At 43.0% G+C, this 25652-nt stretch overlaps 1 protein-coding gene across 1 annotated transcript in view; it reads right to left on the reverse strand.

The window, feature by feature from the left end:
• Window positions 1–83: 83 nt before the first annotated feature.
• Window positions 84–25652, reverse strand: part of UHRF1BP1 (UHRF1 binding protein 1) — a 66547-nt gene continuing 40978 nt past the window's right edge. Inside the window, exons 9-21 of the mRNA XM_032340572.1 lie at window positions 19581–19667; window positions 18890–19060; window positions 18155–18294; window positions 17602–17743; window positions 16722–16915; window positions 15064–16520; window positions 9925–10121; window positions 9033–9187; window positions 8793–8943; window positions 6134–6396; window positions 5575–5683; window positions 5343–5449; window positions 84–4938 (exon numbers count right to left, since the gene is read on the reverse strand). Coding sequence (XP_032196463.1) covers window positions 4813–4938; window positions 5343–5449; window positions 5575–5683; window positions 6134–6396; window positions 8793–8943; window positions 9033–9187; window positions 9925–10121; window positions 15064–16520; window positions 16722–16915; window positions 17602–17743; window positions 18155–18294; window positions 18890–19060; window positions 19581–19667 — 3299 coding nt within the window. The 3' untranslated portion in view covers window positions 84–4812. The remainder of the gene's footprint in view (window positions 4939–5342; window positions 5450–5574; window positions 5684–6133; window positions 6397–8792; window positions 8944–9032; window positions 9188–9924; window positions 10122–15063; window positions 16521–16721; window positions 16916–17601; window positions 17744–18154; window positions 18295–18889; window positions 19061–19580; window positions 19668–25652) is intronic.

The raw sequence follows: 25652 nt of genomic DNA on the forward strand, positions 1-25652 counted from the left end.
CTCATAAAAGAGTACTTAAACCACTTAACAATAATGTAAAAGCCCACATATTTCAGGTTCCTATGAACAGATCACAACCAGTGTTTAGTAAGTTTAATTTGCTTTTTTCAGGTGGTTCACAGAACCAGTACACTCAAGGTTTGATTAGATAATGTAACATTAAAATTTCTCAACACTGACCAGTATTCCAGTTCATCAGACACATTCTCATTGTTGTCCTCAAAAAGAGGGGAATGGAGTGACCTTTTATTGACAGTGATTAGCAGTAATAAGGCTACCGTATATAATTGGCAATCCCCAGAATTCTTTCCCCGGTCATTCAGTGTCATATGGAGAAGAGTTTTGAAGCTGTTCTCTTTTGAAGCTTTCCTGAGCATGTCTTAAAAGATGTCAGTTCTGTTCAGCACCCTGATGGAGGGGAAACAGCTTGGACTCACAAAGTTCAACAGATCTGACTTTTAGTATCTTACATTAAAACCCATGGCTTTAAACATATATTTAGTCAGTGAAGAAGACACTTCAGTGGGGCATCCCAGAAAGAAATGCTGTAAGACTCAGGCTAAATCTTGACTGGATAATAAACGGTGGGAGGGGCGGTGGGGAGGAGGTGGGGGCAGATAGTCCCTCGGCTCTAACAGAAATTTTTTTAAACAATTACAGGAACTATACCTATTGCAGTTTGAGATATTGGAAAAGGATAAAAGCAATGAGGGAGAAAGATACATCGCAAGTCTAGCCATTTAGCAAAGCCTCACAGTTTAAGGTTCTCCGAGAGTGTTTCTCCTTGTGTCTGTTGTTAGAGATGGGGAAAAAAATCCCCACTCAACAACAGCTACCATCCGTACCCGTCAGAGGTGAATGGGAACATTCCTACTCTGGTAGAAGGTGGGAGAAGATCTAGATGAGGGCTGTAGTCTCTGGAAGGATGGTACATCACACCAGCCTCTCTTGAAACACTAATGACTATGGTAAATCACTAGGTCAGGACAGCTTTCGCAGTTTTCAACCAAACGTCATTCTACTAGAATTGCAGCAATATTCATTTGTTTCCACTGTTTTGTGATGTTACTATAACTGATTTTAGAAGTTTAGACAAGTGTTAAATGAGAAAAAACAAACCCTTAGTGCAAAGGTTTAGAATGGTAAATTCCATTATCACTATGGCAATACTTGAAACTACCTGCTTTCCATTACCCCCCTGAACTAGAATAAGGGGAAACTCATGTTAAATGGGTTCAAAGGAAGCATTTAAATTCTGGGGTGTTGTGGGGTAGTGTTTATCCCTTGTCCATTCCATATACAGAAACTGTTCTTTCAGAACCATGAAAAGGGTATATAAAGTTTGAGGACCATGGCAAAATGAGGGTTAGATTACAGAAAGCAGCAAAAGCAGCCATCACAAGAATAGAACCCATTCCTTCAGTCTTAAGTCAAAGAAGTGAGGTGAGTTATTCCAGCGAGTTAAACACAAATTTGAGATCAATAAACGTCCCTGCAGCTCAGCTCAGAGACATTTAAACCAGTCCATATGCACTAAAGCCGATCTCCAGTACAGTACATCCGTGTAAACAGGAAATCTCGACAATCATAGATGATACAAAGTTGTAAATGCTTCACAGCTGAAATGGCTATGTGCAGCAGCTGAGGTCTTTGAAGGATAGTGGTGCTATCACTCCAGACATTTTCTTGAGGTATTATTTCTTGTTCACAGAGTCTTAGAGCTCCAAGGCAGAAATCATAAGCAGTCCAAGCACTATTTTCCTTCCTTTTTTTTTTCTTTACATTTATCCTGAGAACTACCAACCAGTTCACGTTTCTTCATTATGCAAGTCTTTCCCCCAATCAACAGGAGTATGAAGTTATACAAGATGATTGTGAACTAAAATTTCCTGGGATGATGACCCCTACACCACATTTCCTGCAGGAGGATTTCAAGATACAATAGCCAAGGATGCCACGTAGGAGAGTCAGAAATTCTAGGGCTCCATCTGTCACATGGACAAGAACTCCAGAGAGCCTAGAAACCTGAATGAACTCTGGCCATGAAAGGGGTTAGCCTGGATGTTTGCCAGATTTGTTTTTATTGCCTACCAGCAAGCACAAGCTTACAGTGATATTCTATCAAGCAAGGCTCACGAGGCATTTTCTCTGCACGGAGGGATACCAGAGGGATATGGTGGGGGTGGTAGGGGTAGGGGCGGGGAGCAGGAGGGGAGGGAAAGAGAATCAGAATGTGATTTTAAACCAATTCAGATGAGTCTAAGTTTGAATGATTCTATTTTCCGGCTACTGATCTCCCTCCTCAAGGCCTCCTGTAACAACATTAGAAAGGCCATAGTTGAGAGGACTAGTGATTTCATTTTGTTCAACATTATGCCTTCCAAAGGAGCACTAAGGGGGAGTCTGTGGAGGGACACACTCTCTTGAGTTGTGTCTCACCAAATAGCCTTAGTTTTCCGTAATTCCATTGCAAGGCCATCATATAAGGAATCCTCTTAAACCTTTGCCACCCATACATAGCCTCTGCCAGCATCACTTCTTGGTCAGTGAGCTCCTGAAGTTTCTGATTTGCTGGGAGAAGTGCTTTCTTGTCCTTACCACTCTGAGGCTGAGCTCCAGAGCTAGGGTATGGCAGGAGAACACAACCTTCCCCTTGACTGGATATCCCATCTCACACTACCCTCAGCGTTTACCTTTCCAGAGCTGGAGCTGGCATTTTAAACCTGTATCCACATGTGGGAGTATCTCCAACCCCCGATAATTTTTGCTATTCTCTGGACCTTTCATCTCTTCATCATATATTCTGGAGATAAAGGTGACTGGAAATGCACAGAGAATTTGAGCCAGTAAAATGGTTCCTATAAGGTCCTGTTTTCTGCGTTGTCTCCATGAGTCCTTCCTGATGATGCAGGTGGGACATTTGAGCCAGACCAGCACACTGACCCTTCCTTCCCCTCAGCAATGGTGAGGTTACTTTGCTGAGTTCTAACAGAGCTTGCTGCCTTGCTGGTTGCTGATTCTTCTATTACTTTACACTTGTCTAGACTGAACCTCACCTGTCATTTTCTTGAGTTGTCACAGCCTGGCTTGTGGGCCTTCTGTGGTTTGCTTTGTTTTTTTAAATCCCTTCTGGCTTACCTGTCATTACCTGAAAGTAGTGACATTTGACTGCATTATAATATCCTACTTTCGGGTAATTTATAAAAACCTTAAGTAAGGTTAAACCAAGCATCCACCTCCAGGAAACTTCCCCTGTTAGCATTATCTCCAAAAAGACATTTATTCTTAAGTCTCCAAGTTGTTTCCTAGGAATGAAAAAATATCCCCATGTCTCATATTAACTGGTGTTTTTAAAGTTGCTTTAAGTGAAAAACCTTAACAAAAATTCTTTAGAATTCTGAACAAATTATATCTTGTTGTTTCTTGAATGCATGTTTCTTTTTATCCTCAAAAAAACTAGAATATGCAAGTCAGGCATGATTTCCCATAAAGGAAAACATTTCTCTTTCCTCCAATAGGTCATGTGTGATTAGGATTTCAGTGACACCACTACATCACTAATTTTACCATCTTGCCAATTCAAGGTGAGTTAGCTGATGAACTTCTGTCCAATCAACACAGCCTGAAGTATATTACAGAGCAATGAGGGTAGAATGCTGGGGAAGAATTAGGTAAGAAAGAAAGAGGGAGGGGAATCACTCTTTCAAGGGGCAAGGGGAAAGCCTAGCTAGGCTGAAGGGGTTTTTGTTTTGTTTTGTTTTTGTTTTTACTTAAGTCAAAATTACATGATTTTAAAAAGCCACAGTGATAGAGGGGTATGAGAGGCAACAAGCTGAGATGCTTACATTACAGTTCAAAACACATTTTCAGCTCCCAAACCACCAAGTGCAAAGGAGAGTGCTGGTAGAAAGTCCCAGAGCTGGGAGAGCAGCTGTGCCGGGGAACCCGGGGAGAGAGAGGAATCACTTCTGAGGTGCAGCTGTGGAAGACAGGCAGGCAACCGTGGGCTCAGCACAAGCTCCCCTAGCAATTCTTACCACATCGTACCTTCAGCCTAGCTCAGTGAGTATTTTTCTTGATTTAAATTTCAAATAAATTATGTTATAGAAGGGAAAGATGACAAAATGGAGCCACTGCTATTGTTTACTTTCTACCTCAGCATCACAATGACCAAAGTGTAATAGAAAAGAACCTTAACCCTGAAAAATCTGATTGTAGTATCAGCCAAGATGGTATGAGCTTGGCTCCCTTTCCAAAAAAAAGGCAGCATCCAGGTCTCCCTCACTCTTGTGCCTCTCCTAGCTCTGCCCTACTGGCTATTTCCTGTTGCAATCTACTACCATGCCCAAAGCCCAGGCCAAGGACTTTTCAAGTCTGCTACAGAAAGCTCTGGGATGTAGAATCTTTGGTGGCTCTGTGGTGACTGAGGAGGTGGGTACTTTCTCCTATTCGCACAGCCTGTAGAGGAAGCAAATGTCTCTGCCATGAAACTAAGTGGTAAAATGGCCCTATAATGGCGACAAGATTCCACCTGGCGTGCAGAGAGCCGAAAGGCCTCGTATAGGCAAGACATGTCTGAGCCACATGCAAAGTTCCCCCAATTTTCTAGAACATGGTCATACTTTGCCCTGTCTTCCACCCAAGTCAGAAGAGCTAGTAGAGAGGACACCCCAAGGAGTGAGCTGAGTACACCCCAGTCCCTCTGGCATCCTTTAGCAGACTTCTTCAATGCTGGACGGTGCCTTCTGTCGTAGTTGGTGCTATTGCTGGTGATTTCCTCTCTCCTTGGCACAGATGGCTGAGCCACTGCTATCAGAGCTCAAAGAGGGGGTTATACTTCCTAATCTCCTGCAGTAGTCTGTCTTTCTCTTGGTTAGCATCGGCCAATGCTTGTTTAGTTTCTCTAAGTTCCTTTTGTAGGGTAGGCAATTCTTTCACCTGGGGAACAATAAGAAATTGACAATTAATAAATACGATAACATGCCTTGCAAAAACATCTGGTTAGGGAACAAGGAATCAGAATTCAAGCAGAAAAATCCACGAATTTGGTTAGTGATCAAGAGAACACAACCAGATCTTTCTAAAAACCTAAGCCTGTCTTCAAGTTCATCAGTTATAAGGACAGCAACAGGCAAAATGTATGATCAGCAACCATTCACCTACAGTTCCCGACTTATATCCCCTATTAAGCACTTCCAGAAGTCGCTACTAGGTGACAGGAGCCCAAACTACTTAGCTGTACACAGCACAGACAACCTTTGCAGCCCTTGGAGTTTTACCAGCTTCTGTAATTAGAGCCACTAAGAGTCTGTGGGAAAGGTACTGCTCAGTTAGGTCCTTACCTGCTGTCCAAAAGCTTCTTCTGTGGGCAACAGAAACATCTGTTCTTTGGCAAACTGCCTCTTCTCACTTTTAGGTACTTCAGCTGATGGTCTGTCTTGAGCAGGAGCTGGGGAAAAGTTAAGGTTCTAAATGACAAACTGCTGCCAACATGCAAACAATTCCTAGTTATCACCTCCCCACTTCTAGGAGGAAAAAGGCAGAGAAGCCAGGAGGCTGACGAGCCCAACTCACCGCCTATGTGGAACACACCATCATCACTCCGCTTCAGCACAACATGCTCCATGGCCAGAGTGATGGGGACAGGGCCTGGAGATGTTGGATAGATGGGAGGGATATCATCCTGCAGGAAAGAGGGGAACCACACGATGCCCCCAACCAGCTCAGGAAAATTCAGGTAACAACCCAGGCTCCTCCCATTCAGCTTGAAGCAGTTTTATGCCATGATGTATCCAGACATTCTTGCAGTGTAGAGAAGCAGAACTGAGTCTCTCCCATTCTAGAGATGGTCAGACTGAGGACCGGATAACCTAATGGGCTTATTTACACATAGTCACACTGCATGGCAGAGATAAGGTTGGGGCCAGAGACAAGGTCTCCTCACCTAAATCCAGAAAATTTTGATACAACACACATTTATGTATTACTACACCCTACACTAAGAATACTAACATGCATTTCCTCACTTGATTCTTGCCACTTTGGACCACGACAAGGGAAGACGTGAACAGCTATCACTGCCAGAATTCCTTGCCCGGCAAAGTCTAGGGTAAAACTCAAAAGCTCTTCTCACCTTTAAGGTGATCCTGGAGTGCAGGAGCTCAATCTTCATGGGAACCACCACTGGGATCTCCTCATCTTCCAAGAAGGGCCCTAGGCCATTGAGCACCGAAGTGAACAGCTCAAGGTCACAGCCTCGAAGCAAGAAATGCAGGAAGCCATTTTGTGTGGCCAGTGGGGAATGAACAGCGGCACCAGGCCCCGCCTCAAAGCGAAGGCCCACAGCTGGCCTGATGTGGTCAGTCTTCAAAGCTGAGGGTTCCTGAAAGCTTATATCTTTGATAGGAGAGACAAAAAGAAAACATTAATTACAGTCAGGGACTATTCTAAGCACTTTACATATATTTAATATTCATAACAACTGTATGCCAAAAGTATTATCATCATTCCCATTTCAGAGATGAAGGAACTAAGGCACAAAAAATAACTTGCCCAAAGTTACACAACTTGTAAGTAGCAAGGACAGAACTCGAATGTAGGCAACAATGACTGACTGCAAAGACTGGGCTTGGCTACTTTGCTATCATGTCTCTCATGGTGGAAGGGAAGTCAAGGATCAAAAAAACACTGGCCTTGCTATAAATCTGAGATACCGGGCTAAAGGCCAAGGGAAAGCTCTTAAAACACAGGACCCTCAACTCTGATAAATTTGAATATCTCCTCCTTTCTCCAAGTCTTGGTGTTCTCATTTCTCTCTGATAAAAGCCACAAAGGATCCATGCTAATCTCCCCAAAATTCCATAAAGAACTATCACAATTGTGGGCAAGGACAGGAAATAGCTCATATAGTTATATTTTAGTATATGTGCTGCCAAAGCAAACACAACTCATATAGTGATATAACTGCATAATGGCTCAGGTACTTTAGAAAACAAACTGGCATTATCTAGTAAAGTTGAAGTTATACCTACCCTAGTGCCCTGGAAAGTATATCCTCAAGAAGAGAAGAGAACCCTCGAGAAACTCTCTAACATACATACCAGGAGACATGTACAAGAACGTTCAAGGCAAGGGGCACCTGGGTGGCTCAGTGGGTTAAGGCCTCTGCCTTCAGCTCAGGTCATGATCCCAGGTTCCTGGGATTGAGCCCCGCTTCGGGCTCTCTGCTCCAGGAGCCTGCTTCCTCTCCTCTCTGCCTGCCTCTCTGCCTACTTGTGATCTCTCTCTCTCTGTCAAGTAAATAAAACCTTTAAAAAAAAAAAAAAAAAAAAAGAAGAATGTTCAAGGCAGGGCGCCTGGGTGGCTCAGACAGTTAAGCATCTGCCTTCGGCTCAGGTGATGATCCCAGGGTCCTAGGATGGAGTCTCGTATAGACTTCCCTGCTCAGTGGGGAGTCTGCTTCTCCCTCTGCCTGCCACTCCCCTGCTCATGCTCTCTCTTTCCCTCTATCTCTCTGACAAATAAATAAATAAATCTAAAAAAAAAAAAGAATGTTCAAAGCAATCCTATATGAAATAGCAAACAAAACCCATAAACAACCCAAATGTCTGTTCAGAATAGAGAAATAAATAGAATACTGGGTACAAGGGATATTTTAGGGGTGATGGTAATGGCTGCACAACTCTGTAAACTTGCTAAAATTTATCAAATTGTATACTTACAATAAGTCAATTTCGTAAATGCAAATTATGCCTAAAGTTGTTTTTAAAAAGCAAAAAAAAGTATATTTATATAACAGAATGTAATATAGTAATGAAAATGAATCATCGCTAGTTCAATAACCTAGAAGAATTTGAAGAATATCAAAGAAAGAAGCCAGTCATGAAAGAATACAAACTATAGGGCGCCTGGGTGGCTCAGTGGGTTAAGCCGCTGCCTTCGGCTCGGGTCATGATCTCAGGGTCCTGGGATCGAGTCCCGTATCGGGTTCTCTGCTCCGCGGGGAGCCTGCTTCATCCTCTCTCTCTCTCTGCCTGCCTCTCTGCCTACTTGTGATCTCTCTGTGTCAAATGAATAAATAAAATCTTTAAAAAAAAAAAAAAAAGAATACAAACTATAATCCCATTTAGAAAAACTCTAAAACCTGCAAAGCTAGATAATATAAACATGCAGAAGAGTTGTAAAGTAAAGTAACAGAAAGAAAAACACAAAATTCAGGAGAGTGATTCTCTCCTGAAAGGCAGAAAAAGATTCAGGAGACTTCAAAGGGGAGTTGAAAGTTAATGGTACTATTCTGTTTATTAAACTAGGCAGTGGTGTACATGGGTTCATTGTATTTTTACTATTTTATATTTTATATATATATTGTAAGTATTCCTTAGTATCTACTCAATGTTTTAAAAAATACTTTTAAAATGAAGAATGCACCATAAGCCCAGGTTTTTCCTGTCATCTTCTAAAGCACAAATACCAAAGGATTGAATGTGAATGACAGAAGTTCCCTGATCAGATATAGTTGGATGTCAGCAGCTACGCAAATGAGGAGGACAGTGGCCTACTGAATAAGCTTAAGGAGCACCTGGGAAGTGAAGATGGCGAATAGCCTACTGAAGGCAAAGTCCCAGAAGGAGTTCTGGGAGGTTCCCTGCAAGAAGGAGGCTTCACTGGAGTTCTTCCTCCTAATGGCTCCAGGAGAGAAGGACCAAGGGCTTGGCACTAGGACAGCTACGGTCAGGGCCCAGTGACAGGAGCAAGAAGCTACAGCTGCCCCAGATAAATCCCAGCATCCTCACCTGAGCACTGTCCATGCAGGAACTGCCAGAGTCCCACGGTGCCCAGCTGTTGGAGGCTCAGTTCCTCTGCCTGTAGGGCTACAGCCAGGTCCTCACCTCGTACCTCAATCCCCAGAGACACCTCACTCACCTTCAGGACCAGAACGGAGACCTGTAAAAGGATTACTCTCTTAGCTGAGTGCTTTGCAAGCTTCTAGCCTACAGCCAACCCTCTGCAGAGAAGAAAGGAGAGCAGCTGACCGGGTGAAGGCTGAGGTCTTCCCCACTGGGTGAGACCAAACTGTTGGCCTCTGGTGACCCCTGGCCGTAACTATCCACAGCAGGGCTCCCCTGGGCACCAGCACAGTCCAAGACATTTGGAAGAGTTCCTGGTGGAAGAGATTCTGGGCCAGACTCTGTATAAGAAAGACCAAATGAGTTTGAAAGTCAAAAAATTCTGTTTAAATTCAATCTCCAAAAACCGTGAAAAAAGAAAACCACTATGACACTTATGAGACTATTGGGAATTTGAAAACTAGATATTTGATGAATTTAACGAATTGCTAATTTTTGAAAATAGGACAGTGGTATTTGGTCACATTTAAAAAAAAAATCTGTAAATGGATGCAACCCAAGTATCCACAGAGATGAACGGATTAACAAAATGTGCTATAAACATACAATAGGATATTAGCCTTAAAAAAGAAGAAAATTCTGACACATGCTATGGAGTGAATGAACCTGAAGGCCATTATGTTAAGTGAAACAAGCCAGCCATAAAAGGACAAATACTAGGGCACGTGGGTGGCTCAGTTGGTTAAACCTCTGCCTTTGGCTCAGTGATGATCTCAGGATCCTGGGGCAGTTGGTTAAGCCTCTGCCTTTGGCTCAGTGATGATCTCAGGGTCCTGGGATCGAGCCCCACATCGGGCTCTATGCTCAGCAGGGAGTCTGCTTCCCCCACCCCCACCTCTGCCTGCCTCTCTGCCTACTTGTGATCTCTCTCTATATAACAAACAAATAAATAAAAATCTTTAAAAAAAAAGAAAATATCTGTTTTATCAAATCTCAGTTCCTTCCGTATCCTGCCGGTACACAGGCAGCAGAAAGAACCCTTTTTGTACTTCAATTTCACCTGGCTGCTGCCACCTACCAGACTCCAAGAGCGTCACAAAGCTATCACTGCCATCACTGTCCACAGAAATCCGGTCTTCAGGACCACTGTTATCCAATGAAACGCCATCAAATGATTGCTGTGATACTGTCCTCTTCATGGAGAAAAATCGGAGTCGGGCAGCTCCTCCACTCAATGGTGCTGGTGCTCCCTCATCTATTTTGGCCATGGGCTCCCTGTTTTAAAAAATAAAAATCATGGGCACCTGGATGGCTCAGTGAGTTAAGCATCTGCCTTCTGCTCAGGTCGTGATCCCATGGCCATGGGATCGAGCCCTGTATCAGGCTCCTTGCTCAGTATGGAGTCAAGCTTCTCCCTCTGTCCCTTCCCCTACTCGTGCACATGCTCGCTCTCGCTCTCTCTCTCTATTATGCATGTAAAAATAAATATATCTTAAAAAAAAAAACACCTACAAATGTGGTTTGAAGGTATGTTTTTTCCCTTGCAATGCCCATCCCTTTCAGCCCAATTATTAACTTTAATGTCAACTATTATCTTCTATAAGGGGGTCACACCATTTTTCAACTGCTGGCCTTTCTGAATCCAGCATTTTAAACTGGATAAGTAGCTCTGCCATATCAACATTAAATGTCAAGTTTATTCAAGGCATCCCATATACAAAGAGACAAACTACCTACAGCCCCAGTGCAAAGGAAGAACACCTGAAGCCATCCATATCCATTCCACAGGTATTTACTGAAAAACTTCTGTATATAAGGCATAATACGAGGTACAAGGTAGGGGTGCGGAGGGAATAATATAATGAACAAGGCATCTTCTGTCCTCCAAGAATGTGTAAATGATCAGGAGAGACAAGATTCAGAAACACCTATCAACACATGGGAGTATATCACATATACCATAAGAGAAGGACAGAGGTACAAGCTAAAGGCTGGGCAACATCAAAGAGGGGAAAGGATGTGAAGACGGTTATCAAGAATGGCTTTGTAGAAGGAGATGGCATTTGAAGGAGCCCTTGAAGGGCTGTGAAGAGACAGGGAAGGAGCATTCTATGGGGAAGAAACAGCAAGAGCAAACACATGGAGCTGAAAAACAAAAAGTACCTTGAGAGCCAGTAGCTTAACCCAGCTAGAGCTTAGGTTTTGATGGGAAGAGCAGTAGAAGATAAAGTTAAAAAGGCAAAACACAGTGAAAAAAAAAAAAAAACAAAAACAACTTTAAAGATCTTTTAGTCTTACCATTTTATAGAAGAAGAAATTGGCCCAAGGTCATAGTTGAAGACGGAATTAAGAAAAACCCAAGTCTCCTAACTTTTTGCTAAGTGTGCCCCCCGCCCCCACTTTTTAACCACAGGGATTGCAGCCAGATTACAGAAAAACCTGGATAAAAGATTATATATGAAAGTGCTTTTAAAACTATAAAGCATAGGGGGTATATATGGGAAACCTCTGTATCTTCTGCTCAATATTCCTATAAACCTAAAACTATTCTAAAAAACAGTCTATTAAAAAACTGTAAAGCACAGGGCACCTGGGTGACTCAGTCTGTTACCCGTTCGAGTCTTGATCTCAGTTCAGGTCTTAATCTCAGATGAGTCCAAGCCCCAGTGTGGAGGCTACTTTAAAAAAAAAGGGGGGGGGCACCTTGTGGCTCAGTGGGTTAAGCCTCTGCCTTCAGCTCCGGTCATGATCTCAGGGTCTGCGCTGGGCTCTCTGCTCGGCAGGGAGCCTGCTTCCCCCACTCTCTCTGCCTGCCTCTCTGCCTACTTGTGATCTCTCTCTCTCTCTGTGTCAAGTAAATAAATAAGACCTTTAAAAAAACAAAAAACAAAAAAAACAAAAAGTGCCACATAGAGATAACATAATAATTGATTATGCCATACTAATAAGTTCAAACTAAATTCAGGGGTTAGAAGGAAAAAGCCTAAAAGTTTTAGAGTAGGGAAATAACGAGATCAGACCTGTGTTTTAAGAAGTTTGAACTGGCTCTTTCAAATAAGCTAGTGAGGAAAATACCTCCAATGAGGGTATCAATTAATAGTTTACGGAAATAGTCCACATGCAGGAACAGACAGCAAAAATGGATATGAGACTCCCTAATGCAGTGTTCTCAAAGTTCCATCTTGGTAGGAGCATCAGCACCAACGGGGAGAAGGAACAGGCTTAGAAATGCATATTCTCAGGCCCTGTCTCAGACCTACTAGATGAGGAACTGTAAGGGTGGGACTTAGCAATGTTTTTTTTTTTTTATAAAGATTTTATTTATTTATTTGACAGACAGAGATCACAAGTAGGCGGAGAGGCAGGCAGAGAGAGGAGGAAACAGACTCCCTGCTGAGCAGAGAGCCTGATACAGGGCCCGATCCCAGGACCCTGGGATCATGACCTGAGCCAAAGGCAGAGGCTTTAATCCACTGAGCCACCCAGGCGCCCCTTGGCAATCTGTTTTAAGAAGCCCCTCAGATGATTCCGAAGCGTGCTTCAGTCTGAGAATCCCTGCTCTAGGAATTACATTCAGAATCTGACAAATGGCTGGAAGAGGCAGGAGAACAATACTACTGAAAAAAGAAAGAACTGGTCTGTGGAGGGATAGGGAATTTATTTTCATGTATCTGAAGTTCACCACACCCCTGGGAAATCCATGGGCAACTATGTGTGGTACATCATTTTTGATGAAGAGAAGGGGAGGGGAGAAAAGTCAGAAGTGAAAATACAGACTAGAGCAGAAGAATAAAATAACCTAGAGAGAAAGTATACAAAAGTACACTGATATGAACCTTCCTAAAGTTTGGCAAACAAACCAAGAAACTTAAAAATGTTTGCAGCGTCTGACCCAAAAATAACTCGCTTCTAGGTTTTCATTCTGAAGATTTAGATATACATAAAGAGTAATGTTCACAAAAACAAAAGCCAGCTTTGGTTCTGAGAAAAACTGGAAACACACTAAACCCCTCCCCATAGTGGAATGAATGAATAAATTAGGATACATCCATTTGTCAGAATACAACAGAGCAATTAAGAATTATGTTTTCAGACACTTCATGAACGGGAAATGATTCACAAACGTTAAGTGAATACAACTGGAAATTTTCTAGATGATAAAGAAACAATTCTATTACAGTAAAAATAATATTTGTGTATGGTGTATGTGAACACACATATAAGCATTCACGTGCATACCCAAACAAAGGTATAAAAACTAGAAGAAAACAGATCCAAATGTGAATAGTGGCTATCTCTGCACTGTGTTGTCACAAGTGACTTTGTTTTCTTCTTTATTCTTATTTTTCTACATTGTCAACAAAATGAACACAAATCATTTTTATAACTTAAAACATAAAGATTATGATAAAAGTCATCAGATTACGGAGAGCCTAGTACAGTGGAGCAGTTAGGTTTATAGGACATAAGGCAGACGAAAGCAGCCAAAGAAGAAGGAAGGACTGGGGCGCCTGGGTGGCTCAGTGGGTTAAGCTGCTGCCTTCGGCTCAGGTCATGATCTCGGGGTCCTGGGATCAAGTCCCACATCAGGCTCTCTGCTCAGCAGGGAGCCTGCTTCCCTCTCTCTCTTTCTCTGCCTGCCTCTCTGCCTGCTTGTGATCTCTCTCTGTCAAATAAATAAATAAAAGCTTTAAAAAAAAAAAAAGAAGAAGAAGAAGGAAGGACTGACTCCTGCCACGAAGTGCCCTGTGAGGGGCCGCGCAGGGCTATAAGCGGTCAGCATGACGGCAAGGCTGACGCCATAGAACAGCCAAGGACAGAGAGGACTGAGAAGAGGTCATGGGACTGGGGTCATCTGCAAGTCAAGGTTGGGGGTTGAAAAGGGGCTTGTGTCACACACCTTTCTTTTCCCTTTATCACCTCCCTCTCCTCTTTTCCCCTCTCCTTTACACTTCTCCATTTAGAAAGACACATTTGGTGGCTGGTAGTCCAACCTCTTAGTCCTCGCCCCACCACTCATGAATTGTGTGATCCTGAGCAAGCTTCTTACCTCTCTGAGCTCAGTTTCCTCATGTGTAAAATGCGGACTGATATTAGTACCTGTCTTACAGGGTTGTTACAAGAATTCAATGGATTGATATTGTAAGGATTTGGGACAGTGCCCGATACAAAGAAAGCACTCTGTAAGTGTTGCCTAGTATTATTATATCATTTATCCCTTCAAGGTTTCCTTCTAGGCTATCTGTGCCTAGCCAAGTAGTAACACTGACATTGCTTAGAGACCCACTTAGACCCACAATCCACTCAGACAAAGCTCCAAAGCCACTGCTCTTCAAACCATGGTCCCCAAACCACAAAGCATCCCAACAAAGATTTCCCACAGTCTTCATTATCATTCGTAAAACCACAAGGCACCAATGGAAAAGTCCATACCTCTCCACTCTTCTGATTATGCATTTCTGTATTGTTCTGCTTACTCCCTACTGTATCTTCAGTGTCTGACACAGAGCTGGGCACAAAGTAGGGGCTCGAAAAATTTTTGTTGAACGAGCATATGAAATTCTTCCTTCTCTATTACTCTGACATTGATGAGGTGTACCTGAGAGAGCAAATCCAAAGCCCCAGCTTCTCTGTTTACAAGATACAGGACCCATGGCTCATCCTCTGAAACTTCAGTTCACTCAGCTATAAACAGAGGATATTTCTATCTGAGGAATTTCAATTGCTACCTCATGGAGTTGCTGTGAGGAGCAAATCAAACAAAATATTATGTGAAAGGCCACTAAAAACAATAAAATATCATACATATGCCAGGTATTATTATTATTATTATTATTCTCACAGAGTATATCTGTATCAATAATAGTGCATCAGTAGAGGAGGGAAGATCCTATGTAGCAGTAAATGTTGACTTGAAAACTGCCCAAGAATAGGCTAAGCTATATGAAGGCAGGTGCAAATCTAATTTCTGGTTCTTCTCCTATCAGAGAATTAGATGTAGTCTTGAAAATAATTCTATCCAGTTGGTATCTAAGTAGCCAGAAAATTCTTCCAATGCCCTGCACATAGCACTGAAAACTAAAGGCTTTGCTACACTGAAGAGGCCATTCTATGCCATTCCCCAGTCTAACAATACACATGGCAGGAGGCCTTAGGCCCAAGGACCAGAGCTAGGAGGAAGAAACAGGGTGAATGAAGGAGGCAGAGAGCCACTCACTTGGCTGGGGGCAGGGACAACATCTTGTGCATGGTGGAGGTCATGCGGTCTCTGCCCAGACTGAAGGCATCCTTAGTCAGGGACACAGCTTCCTTGGTGAGGTCCATAGTGGCATGCAGAGCCTCCTTTGTGGCATCCTTGGTCATGTGAATAGCACTTGACAATTCTCCCTCAATGTTCTTTAAGGGGATGATCTCGGCCTGTCCATTCACAGCAGGATCCCTGCCACCTGGGGGCTTCAACACAGTTGGTGAGGCAGATGCCTGAGCTCTGTTCAGTCTCTTGGCCTGTAAGGAATCCACTGCCTCATGGCCCTTCCCTGACTCCTGCTGTGCAAGAGAATCTGAATCCTGTAATTCTCCATTGCTATGGAGAGGCACTGGTATATCCTGGGATGCATCCGGATTTTCAACGCCACTATCCTCCAGAACCTTCTCAGGGCTTGCTGGGCCCGGGTCTGAGGAGGCATCAGACTTCAGCTCCCTATCCTCTGACGGAGACAGCTCTGAATCAATGAGGCTGGTGGTATCTGAGCCTGCAGAGTCAGCGTCAACAGCCCCCGGGCCAGGATGCATGAGCAGAGCCACCTCAGCACTGGGGAAGAGGACCCCGATGCAAGCTGTCTGGTCCTGCAGAGGAGAGCCAGTCATGGCCTCTGTGTCCTTAGTCAGTTGTTCTTGAAGACCCTGTAGTACCTCCTTCAGGCGGAGCAGAGCCAAGTACTGGTAATGGTCAAGCCTTATGCGGACGTGTGAAGGGGAGTGTATAAGCATGTGAACATCTGCAGCATCCTCAAGCTCAGCCAGAGGCCCTTTGCTGTCCACACTACTGCTGCCTTCTCTCAAAACATCTATGACTTCCGTAAGGCCTGAAAGGCTTCTCAAATCATGCTCAGTCTTTGACCTCTGATGGGGCACAGCATCAGGGGCAAGGGCTTCAGAATGGACAGGACTGCCAAAGCTAGCAGATGGTTTCAGTCTGCCTTCGGTGGTCAAAAGGAGCTTCCGTGCCTGAACTTGCTGCCAGCGGAGGGGTAGGCAGGCCCAAATGGACAAGGGGAAGGGGGCCACAAAATTCAAGGTATGGCCTTTGAAGTTCTCTGTTCCCTCAAAGTCCAAGGAGATCTGGGTGAAGTGGATGGACCACAGATCCTGGGAAGCCTTAAGCCTCTGGGGAGGGAGGGAACTGGGTTGAGGGAGGTGGGAATCCATCTGAAAAGCATGATGTAAAAAAAGCATGTGCAGAAGGCTAAAACCACCTGGAACCTTGGGAAAGTGAACATAATTGGAATGAAAGAATTCAGTAGCTGCAAAACCTCGGAAGAGACTTTGGAGGTCTGGACAACTACAATGTGGAGCATGACGTGTATTGGTGGCAGTCATGCCCGATGCAGAAAAGACGAGGGCCTGAGGACGATGCAACCCAGCCTGCTCTTTCTTCTCCAGTGGAAAGCTAACCTTCAGAAAGAAAATGAAACCCAATTCAGAATGGACATCCAAGTAACTCCACAACCTTCCATTAATACATGCATAAAAGACCAACCATTTGGACTGTTACACTGTTTTTCTTAAAGGAACAGAGCAGAACCCTGAATCATAGCCCTGGGAGAAATGCAGCTAGGGCTGCCAACAGGGAACAAAAATCCCACTCTCCCCTACCTTTAACCAGAAGGCATCCAGTCGTATATCCAAGTGTTCATCTTTCTGGCTGGAATCTTCCAGCTTGTAGATGGCTTTGAACTGTTCCAAACTGCGGTATAAATCCAGGCAGAAGAGGTTTCCCCAGAGCAAGCTGACAGGATCCATAGTAAATGTCAGACCATTTAACTGAATGTAGAGATTGGGACAGGGAACTAGAAAGCAGGGAAAAAAAAGAAAGAATCGCTGTGTATAGAATAGCAACTCGACTCCTACTTACCAGCTGATATACATTTTATTATGAAGAAAGCAAGGTGCATATTTATACAAGGCAGAGTTTTTAACAAAGGTGTGCTAAAACTAGCTCGAACACCTAAAATTCCTAGCGACAAATGAGAATACAAGCCATGGCCCCAAGGCTGGCAGATGTGCAGAGCATGAGCTAAAAAGTAAGAAGTGACCAACCAGATCAAGGGTGCCTGGGTGGCTCAGTGGGTTAAAGCCTCTGCCTTCGGCTCAGGTCATGATCCCAAGGTCTTGGGATCCAGCCCTGCATCGGGCTCTCTGCTCAGCAAGGAGCCTGCATCCTCCCCCGCCCAGCCCGCCTGCCTCTCTGCCTACTTGTGATCTCTGTCAAATAAATAAATAAAATCTTTTTTTTTTTTAAAGATTTTATTTATTTATTTGACAGAGAGAGATCACAAGTAGGCAGAGAGGCAGGCAGAGAGAGAGGAAGGGAAGCAGGCTCCCTGCTGAGCAGAGAGCCCGATGCGGGACTCGATCCCAGCACCCTGAGATCATGACCTGAGCCGAAGGCAGCGGCCCAACCCACTGAGCCACCCAGGAGCCCTAAATAAATAAAATCTTAAAAAAAAAAAAAGTGACCAGATCATATGCTTACCTGGAAGCTCCTGATTATCGGGGAAGTAATACTCTGTGAACTCAATATGAATAGCCGAGACTTGAGTGGGAAGATTGTGAAGCTTCCGACTGCAGGAAAGGAGTGCAGATGGCTTCTTACTCGGCTGTCCAGCTGTAGAAACCTACACAACCACACACAAGTTGCTGTTCGCACCTATACAGCCTCAAGAATAGATTATCCTCAATTTCCTCTGAGGTCCTAGAAAGCCACTGTCACCCTTGCCAAGTCTGCCACAGGGAGCAGTGTGCCTCTCACACGTACTGCAGGCGCTCTCACACCTGCTCACACTATCTGCAAGTTCATTTCTCTCAGGGACAGATTTCTAGTAGGGTATCAGAGGGAACTGGGGGAACCCCAGGTCCTGCTCTCAGCAGCCATCTGCGCTTAGAAAGACACAGACCAGTGTTATCTATCCCCTCAGAAGTGAGGGAAGCAGCCCCTGAATTCCACAATCTTGTTCATACCTGTTGCCTTCCAAATATACTGCTCCACCCCTTTCCAACCATGTCTCCCAGCATCCTGGGCTTCTCACCTGGTGGATGTCCAAGTCATCCACCCGTATTACCATGCAGCTAGAGCGCAAGCGATTCCAGGCGGGAGGCCGAAAGGCAGCCTGTCGGCCCTGAGAGGCGCTTCTCTCAAGGGGGTTCTTTCGAGGACTGGAGAGAGAATCTAAATAAAAATAAGAAGGTAGGGAAGAGAATCAGGTACATTCAACTCTCATTACTAATAGAATTAGGAAAGTAAAAATCATAAGATCACTAAGGCTATATGTAGGAAAGAGAGCTTAACACTGTCAAGCTCCTGGAAGGAACTCAAAAATTGTATTCAAGGTCACAGCCTATGGAATAAAGGTGACAACAACCTCTCCCCAACACTGCAGCTACTCCTAAAGACAACTAGGACTCTACAAAGAAAAAAAGTCACTGATGTCTTTCCCTGGGCTGAGGTTCAGGTAATTAACTAGTCCAGTGCTTCATCTTCACTGGATATACTAAAGTAAAAGCAAGAGGCTAGGGGCACCTGGGTGGCTCAGAGGGTTAAAGCCTCTGCCTTCGGCTCAGGTCATGGTCTCAGGGTCCTGGGATGGAGCCCTGCATCGGGCTCTCTGCTCGGTGGGGAGCCTGCTTCCTCCGCTCCCTCCGCCTGCCTCTCTGCCTACGTGTGATCTCTCTCTCTCTCTGTCAAATAAATAAATAGATTTTAATATTTTTTAAAAAAAGCAAGAGGCTAAGCAATGGGAGTCCTCCAGCTCCTTGTAACCTACCTGCTTTCCTCTTGAAGGGAGAATCTACTCCCAGGTGCCAAGGTGGTTTGAGACCCGTCTCCTCCTGCCACTTCTCCATTTTACTCTGAAATTCCATCACCAACTTCTGGGCCCACTGGCCTCGGGTTTCCATGGCCTCACAGTGCCGTACCCAATGCTTGCAGCTGTCCCCTAGGCAACAAAGAAGCAAATAGGTTTTGGTCCAAGATCATGATCCAACATTCTGATTTTCCCCTTCCAATGGAATAGTCATAGTTCAGAATCTGATCCCTCACCCCAATCCAGACTTCTCTGGGGTAAGTAAAAATTCTCTAGTGGGAACACAAGTTCTTCTGGATTCCACATGTGATTTTTCCCTAGGGTTCCCTAAAAGGCCAGCTGCTGACTACCACTATCTTTGACCACAGACGACTCGAAAGGCTCTAAAACTAGTGGAAGTAAGGGGCAGAGCACAGAGTCAAAAGCAATATCTCAACCAATGCCTCTCCTCCTACTTCTTCCCACCACTGATAAAGAATCATCAATAGCAGACCCAACAAGTTTCTTGAAGAGGGCTATTCCCAACACCCCTCTGAGTTGCAATTCCTGGCACACCCTCCTATTAGAAAGTCAAGAATGAACCCAGGAATCTGTCCTCAGTACATGGGTACCTGAGATGCACTAGCACTGCTGCCATTCAGAACTGTCCTACCTGCCCAGTGGAAGGGGTAATAGTCAAATGCCATCTTGCGGAAAGTAAGCTGCATTGCACCGCCCATGAGTCTGTTTGCAGAGATACCTATAAAAGAAAAATAAAGGTGAACATTGGCAGAAGAAACACAGAAGCCTAAATAGCACTTGAAGTACTTCAGTCCTCTGAGGATCAGTTCCAAAGCCTGAGGGCACCTGGGTGGCTCAGTCTGTTAAGTGACCAACTCTTGATTTTGGCTCAAGTCATGATCTCCGGGTTGTGAGACTGGGCCTCACGTCTGGCTCCATACTGGGTGTGGAGCCTGCTTAAGATTCTTTCTCTCTCTACCCTCCAGCCCTCACCCCCACGCCCTGGCTGCCTCCCCTCTTTCTCTACAAAAAAAAAAGGCTGGTTGATACACAAGTGCAACTCAAAGGCCATTATGTCAAGTGATGTAGAAGTCTGAGGCCCTCCTCTCTTCATTTACAATGGTCAGCGGACAACACCCCAAAAAAGTATGTTATTTCTGTTAAATGACTGCCAGATTTCCAGAAAGGCAAAAGAAACAGCAAAACTCAGGATTCAGGGATTACAATCCTAGGTATCCCACCGACACGCTAAAATTCTGATTGATTAGTTCCCCAAAACCTAACAATGCCAGGATTGCTGTTCCTCAGCCCAAGACCTGGAGTAACATAAGCCAAATTCTCCCCAAACAGAAGCAACATTATTTCCTTTCATATCCTGGCCTCAGAGCTAATTATACAATCCTTACATAAAATACATACACAGTACCATGGAACTCCAAACACTGCACTAACAAGGAAACTGTAAAATATACATACAGAATATTGTAGGTAAACTGGAATTTCTAGCATTAAGTCAAATATTATACTATGTCTATCTTGAATTTACATTTAATTCTCACTAAATGAATGAACTTCCCCTCCTTTTTTTTTTTTAAAGATTTTATTTATTTATTTGTGTGTAAGAGAGAGAGCACAAGCCGGGGGAGCAGCAGGCAGAACAGCCAGAGGGAGAAGCAGGTTCCCCGCTGAGTATGGAGCCTGATGTGGGACTTGATTCCAGGGCCCTAAGATCCATGACCTGAGCCAAAGGCAGATGCTTAACTGACTGAGCCACTTGGCATCCCAAACTTTTTCTATTGCTACCTTACCTCTCCAACTACACTCTAAGAATTGTTATAGAGTAGTTAAATAGAAACTACTTCTCTTACATATGCATATTGTCTGACCAACTCTGTTCTACATTTCTATCTCTTATTAGGGTAAAGGGAAATACCATGGGATCCTCTGGGTGTAAGCTGGGCCATTTCTATCTTGTCTGGATTTTCACCACCTCAAGTTCTGGACTAATCACCATCCTACACTCATGTTCCTTTTTCTCAATCTTTTTGTTCATTATCACTACTTCTAAGGAACTTACTTTGACATTTTTTCCTAATTGCCTCTTTATGAAATTTTCGTACCACGGATATACTATATATCTGCTTATGTACTATGTCTATCTGTGCTTTATACATAAAAAGAATAAATACAGGGGCACCTGGATGGCTCAGTTGGTTAAGCGTCTGCCTTCATCTCAGGTCATGATCCCAGGGCTTGGGATTGAGCCCTGCATCAGGCTCCCTGCATAGTGGAAAGCCTGCTTCTCCCTCTCTCTCTACCACCCACCTCATGCTCTTTCTCTATTGCTCTCCCTTGCTCACTCTATCTCAAATAAGTAAATAAAACCTTAAAAAAAAAAGTATAAAGTTTACTCCTTTTATTCAATGCAGGGTGACAAAAGACTAAATTATTCTTTTAAATTAAAAGTTAAATTTAAAACTTAAAGCTATTAATATTTAACAACTTTATAAATATATTTGCTGAGTAACATTTAATGAAACCTATTTCTTATATAAATTATAATGTATCAAATTATACATGCAAATTAGCAACTTATAGAAATATACAACAGCAATATAATCAAATTTTTTAATTATTCAAAAGTATTTTTCAGCAAACAAATGGAAAATTTAAATAAATTTCTTAATTAATTATAGTGTTTCTTTTTTTTTTTTTTTTTTTTTTTTTTTAAAGATTTTATTTATTTATTTGACAGAGAGAGAGGCAGGCAGAGAGAGAGAGAGAGAGAGAGAGAGGGAAGCAGGCTCCCTGCTGAGCAGAGAGCCCGATATGGGACTCGATCCCAGGACCCTGAGATCATGACCTGAGCCGAAGGCAGCGGCTTAACCCGCTGAGCCACCCAGGCGCCCCTTTTTTTTTTTTTTTTTAAAGAAAGCTCTAGGGGCATCTGGGTGGCTCAGTGGGTTAAGCCTCTCTGCCTTTGGCTCAGGTCATGATCTCAGGGTCCTGGGATCGAGCCCTGCATCAGGCTCTCTGCTCAGTAGGGGGCCTGCTTCCCCCTTTCTCTCTGCCTGCCTCTCTGCCTACTTGTGTTCTCTCTCTGTGTGTCAAATAAATAAATAAAAATCTTTAAAAAAATAAAAAATAAAAATAAAAAAGAAAGCTCTATGTCCAAAGTTGGGCTTGAACTCACTATCCTGAGATCAAGAGTCACATGCTCTACCGACTGAGCCAGCCAGGCACCCCTTAGTAAACTCAACTTTTAACTTTTGCTTGATATGAGAAAAAATCTTTTAGCTAATCTAGCTACTAGGTATTCATTCAGACTGGGTCAATATTCTTTCTTTTCAGCACTTAGTTAATGATTTGCTGAATAACTTGTAGAATTAAATTATCAATTATATAATATTTTTATTTTTTTATTTTTTTCTCTGCCTACTTGTGATCTCTATCAAATAAATAAATAAAATCTTTTAAAAAATTAAAATTAAAAAATAATAATAAAAAGAAAGAGCCAATCTGCAACTGCTGTTGGGTGATACCATCCTACTTAAAAATGTATGACTGAGGGTATTGGAGGAAGAGGGTTTCATAGCAATGCTCCCTCCATTGGAATTATTTAGATGAAAAAGAACAATAAACTATAGAGACTGAATATATTAAAATAGGGTCTAGAATTAAAATCAAAATCAAATAGAATTACCAATTATCAACATATTTAATTATAAACACATAATCATATATGAGACATAAATGGTAAACAGTCTCCATAAATGAGTAATTAAAATTCTCCAATGAGCTGAGGATGAGGATGAGGACAGCATGGCCTTAAGAGTGATAAAGAAAATTTTGGGGTCACAGGTCTCATCCCAAGGAAGAAGCGTTAAAAACAGGCAAGTGACACTCCTCCCCATCAACCAGTAGCCTCTTCTCTGAAGGCTGGAATATAAACTGTTCCAATTTTATTTTAAGAGATAGTGCTACCCCACCTCAAGCCAAACTGTCACCAAGGACCCACCAGTTTCCAATAATTTCACCTCCAATACCAAGGGAGAGGTATGCATGTTACTCAAGGGCCCAACATCCCAGGCTATGGTGTCCCTTAATGAAAAAGCAAGTAGATCCCTTTCACAAAGATGGTGTCAAAGGCGAAAAAGGAAGCCCCTGCCTCTCCCAAAGCCGAAGCCAAAGCAAAGGCTTTGAAGGCCAAGAAAGTGGTGTTGAAAGGCATCCACAGTCACAAAAAAAAAAAAAAAAAAAGATCCGCACATCACCTAGCAACCCAAATACCCTCAAAAGAGCACCCCCAGGGGAAACAAGCCCAATCACTATGCTCTCATCAAGTCCCCCCTGACCATCAAGTCAGCCATTAAGAAAATAGAAGACAACAACACACTTGTGTTCATTATGTATGTCAAGGCTAACAAGGATCAGATCAAACAGGCTGTGAAGAAACTCTAGGACACTGACATGGCCAAGGTCAACACCTTGAAATCAGGCTTGATAGAAAGAGGGCGGCATATGTTCATCTGGCTCCTGACTGAGGCTTTGGATGTTGCCAACAAAACTGGGATCATCTAAACTGAGTCCAGCTAGCTAAATCTAAATTTTTTCACCAAAAGACAAAAACAAAAACAAAACAAGAAAACCCAAACCAAAAAAAACCAAAAATGTAGCCTTTAAGGACCCTCTAGAGCCGCACTGTCCTAAAGAACTTTCTGTGATGATGAAAATCTTTTATGGTTTGTAGCTTATACTGAGTACTTGAAATGTGACTGGTGCAAATGAGGAACGGAAGTTTTTCATTTATTTAATCTTTTTTTTTTTAAAGATTCTATTTATTTATTTGACAGAGAGAGAGATCACAAGCAGGCAGAGAGGCAGGTAGAGAGAGAGAGGGGGAAGCGGGCTCCCTGCTGAGCAGAGAGCCCGATGCGGGACTCGATCCCAGGACCCCGGGATCATGACCTGAGCCGAAGGCAGTGGCTTAACCCACTGAGCCACCCAGGCGCCCATCATTTATTTAATTTTAACAGCCAAATGTAGCTATTGGCTACTATACTGGACAAACAGTTCTAGAGCAATGCTATCCATTAGAAATATAATGTGAGCCACATAAGTAATTTTAAATTTTCTAGTAATCATATGAAAAAGTTTTTTCAAAAGGTGAAATTAATTTTAATACATACTATTACTTATATGAATATAATCAATATTTTATCATTTCAACATAAATCAATATGAAAATAATTATCAAGGTATTCTACACTCTGGTTTTCTACTACATCTTCAAAATCCCCTGTGTACCTTGTATTTGCAGCCCATCTCAATTTGGATCAGCCAGCAGTAGTCATATATGGCTGCATATTAGAACAATTCCAGAGAATCATATAGCCCTTTCTGTCCCACCTAGTTCTCCCCTCCCTTTACACCCCAAATCCTCGGAGAAGAGTCAAATTCACAAGAACTTGTTCTGTTCCTTGTTCCTTACAGAGTCATACACCACACCTGGGTAAGGTGGGATGGGAGTTATCTCCTTATCTAAATATATCTCATCTAAAAATTCCCTAAATTCTACCACATAGATTTATTTTGTGTAATAAATAAATACATGAGGGCTGCAGGGGAGGCTAGTCATTCACGTCTTACTTAGTGTGCATTATGGGTCATGGCCATATGAAGGGGATAGTGTTACCTACCCTTCACCAAGCAAGAGGATGAAACTCTCAATAATATACTTTTTTTTTCAATAATATGCTCTTAAATAAAGACCTGTGAAAGGATTCAAGACAAAACAATAATTGTTTTAGGAAAGAACTTCCAAAATAAGTGGGTGGCAACCCAGTGAGCAATTTCTTTCTTGTGGTTGCAAAAGCAATCTTTATGTTGTCACGGCTCCTTTTAGCTGTCTCCGAGTAGGAGTAGATGGAGGTTGAAGTCACTTCAACACCAAGGAAGAGCTAAGCAAGAGAGACAATGCTGCTTGGAGTCCTAGGAAGAAAAAGTAAGTTCCCCCTGAGGAAACAGTTTAGGTGTCATCAAGAGGCAGACATAGCCTTCAGAAACGATAAGGCAGTACGAGAAAAATCTACCATATGAGAGCATCTCAAGCCAAGAGGTGGTGCAGAGGGGAGTATAAAGGAGTGCAGACAGAGTGTTAAAGGAACAGGCAGCAGAGGGATAATAATACTGAGTATGTGCCATTAATTAAGGTCCTCCAAATTCAGTATATTATTTCAGTTGAGCCTGACAACAACCAATGAGGTGAAGGAGTCAGGTAAGATTTAACTCAAGTTTGCAAATGAAGAAATTCAAGGTTAAATAAGAGGCTAAGTGAGTTCCCCAAGGCTCATGAAGGGAGAAAATGAGTCAATTCCTTTTTCATTTTGAATAAACCTATATGCATATATAAGGCTAACTGCCCCAATCAATTTGTAAAAGCATGATGAGAATACAATATAACCCTTTTACTTGGGAAGAAGGTATTTACACATAAAAAAATCTTTAAATTGACTCAAAAGCCTGAAAATCCTGGAGCTTCCTATACTTGAATTTACTTTCCTAGAAGCTCATACCAGTGGCCAGCACTGCCCAAGATAAGCAGGGAAGAAAAAAAGTGTACACTGCTTGAGCTCTGCCCCTGAAGATTCTGACTCAGTGAGGCCTGCGAGAGTGCTGGCCTCTGTATTTTACTAAATCTGGATGCTGGTCCCGCCACACCCAA

The sequence above is a fragment of the Mustela erminea genome, chromosome 4, assembly GCF_009829155.1.
Source record: "Mustela erminea isolate mMusErm1 chromosome 4, mMusErm1.Pri, whole genome shotgun sequence".
Taxonomy (NCBI): Eukaryota; Metazoa; Chordata; class Mammalia; order Carnivora; family Mustelidae; genus Mustela; species Mustela erminea.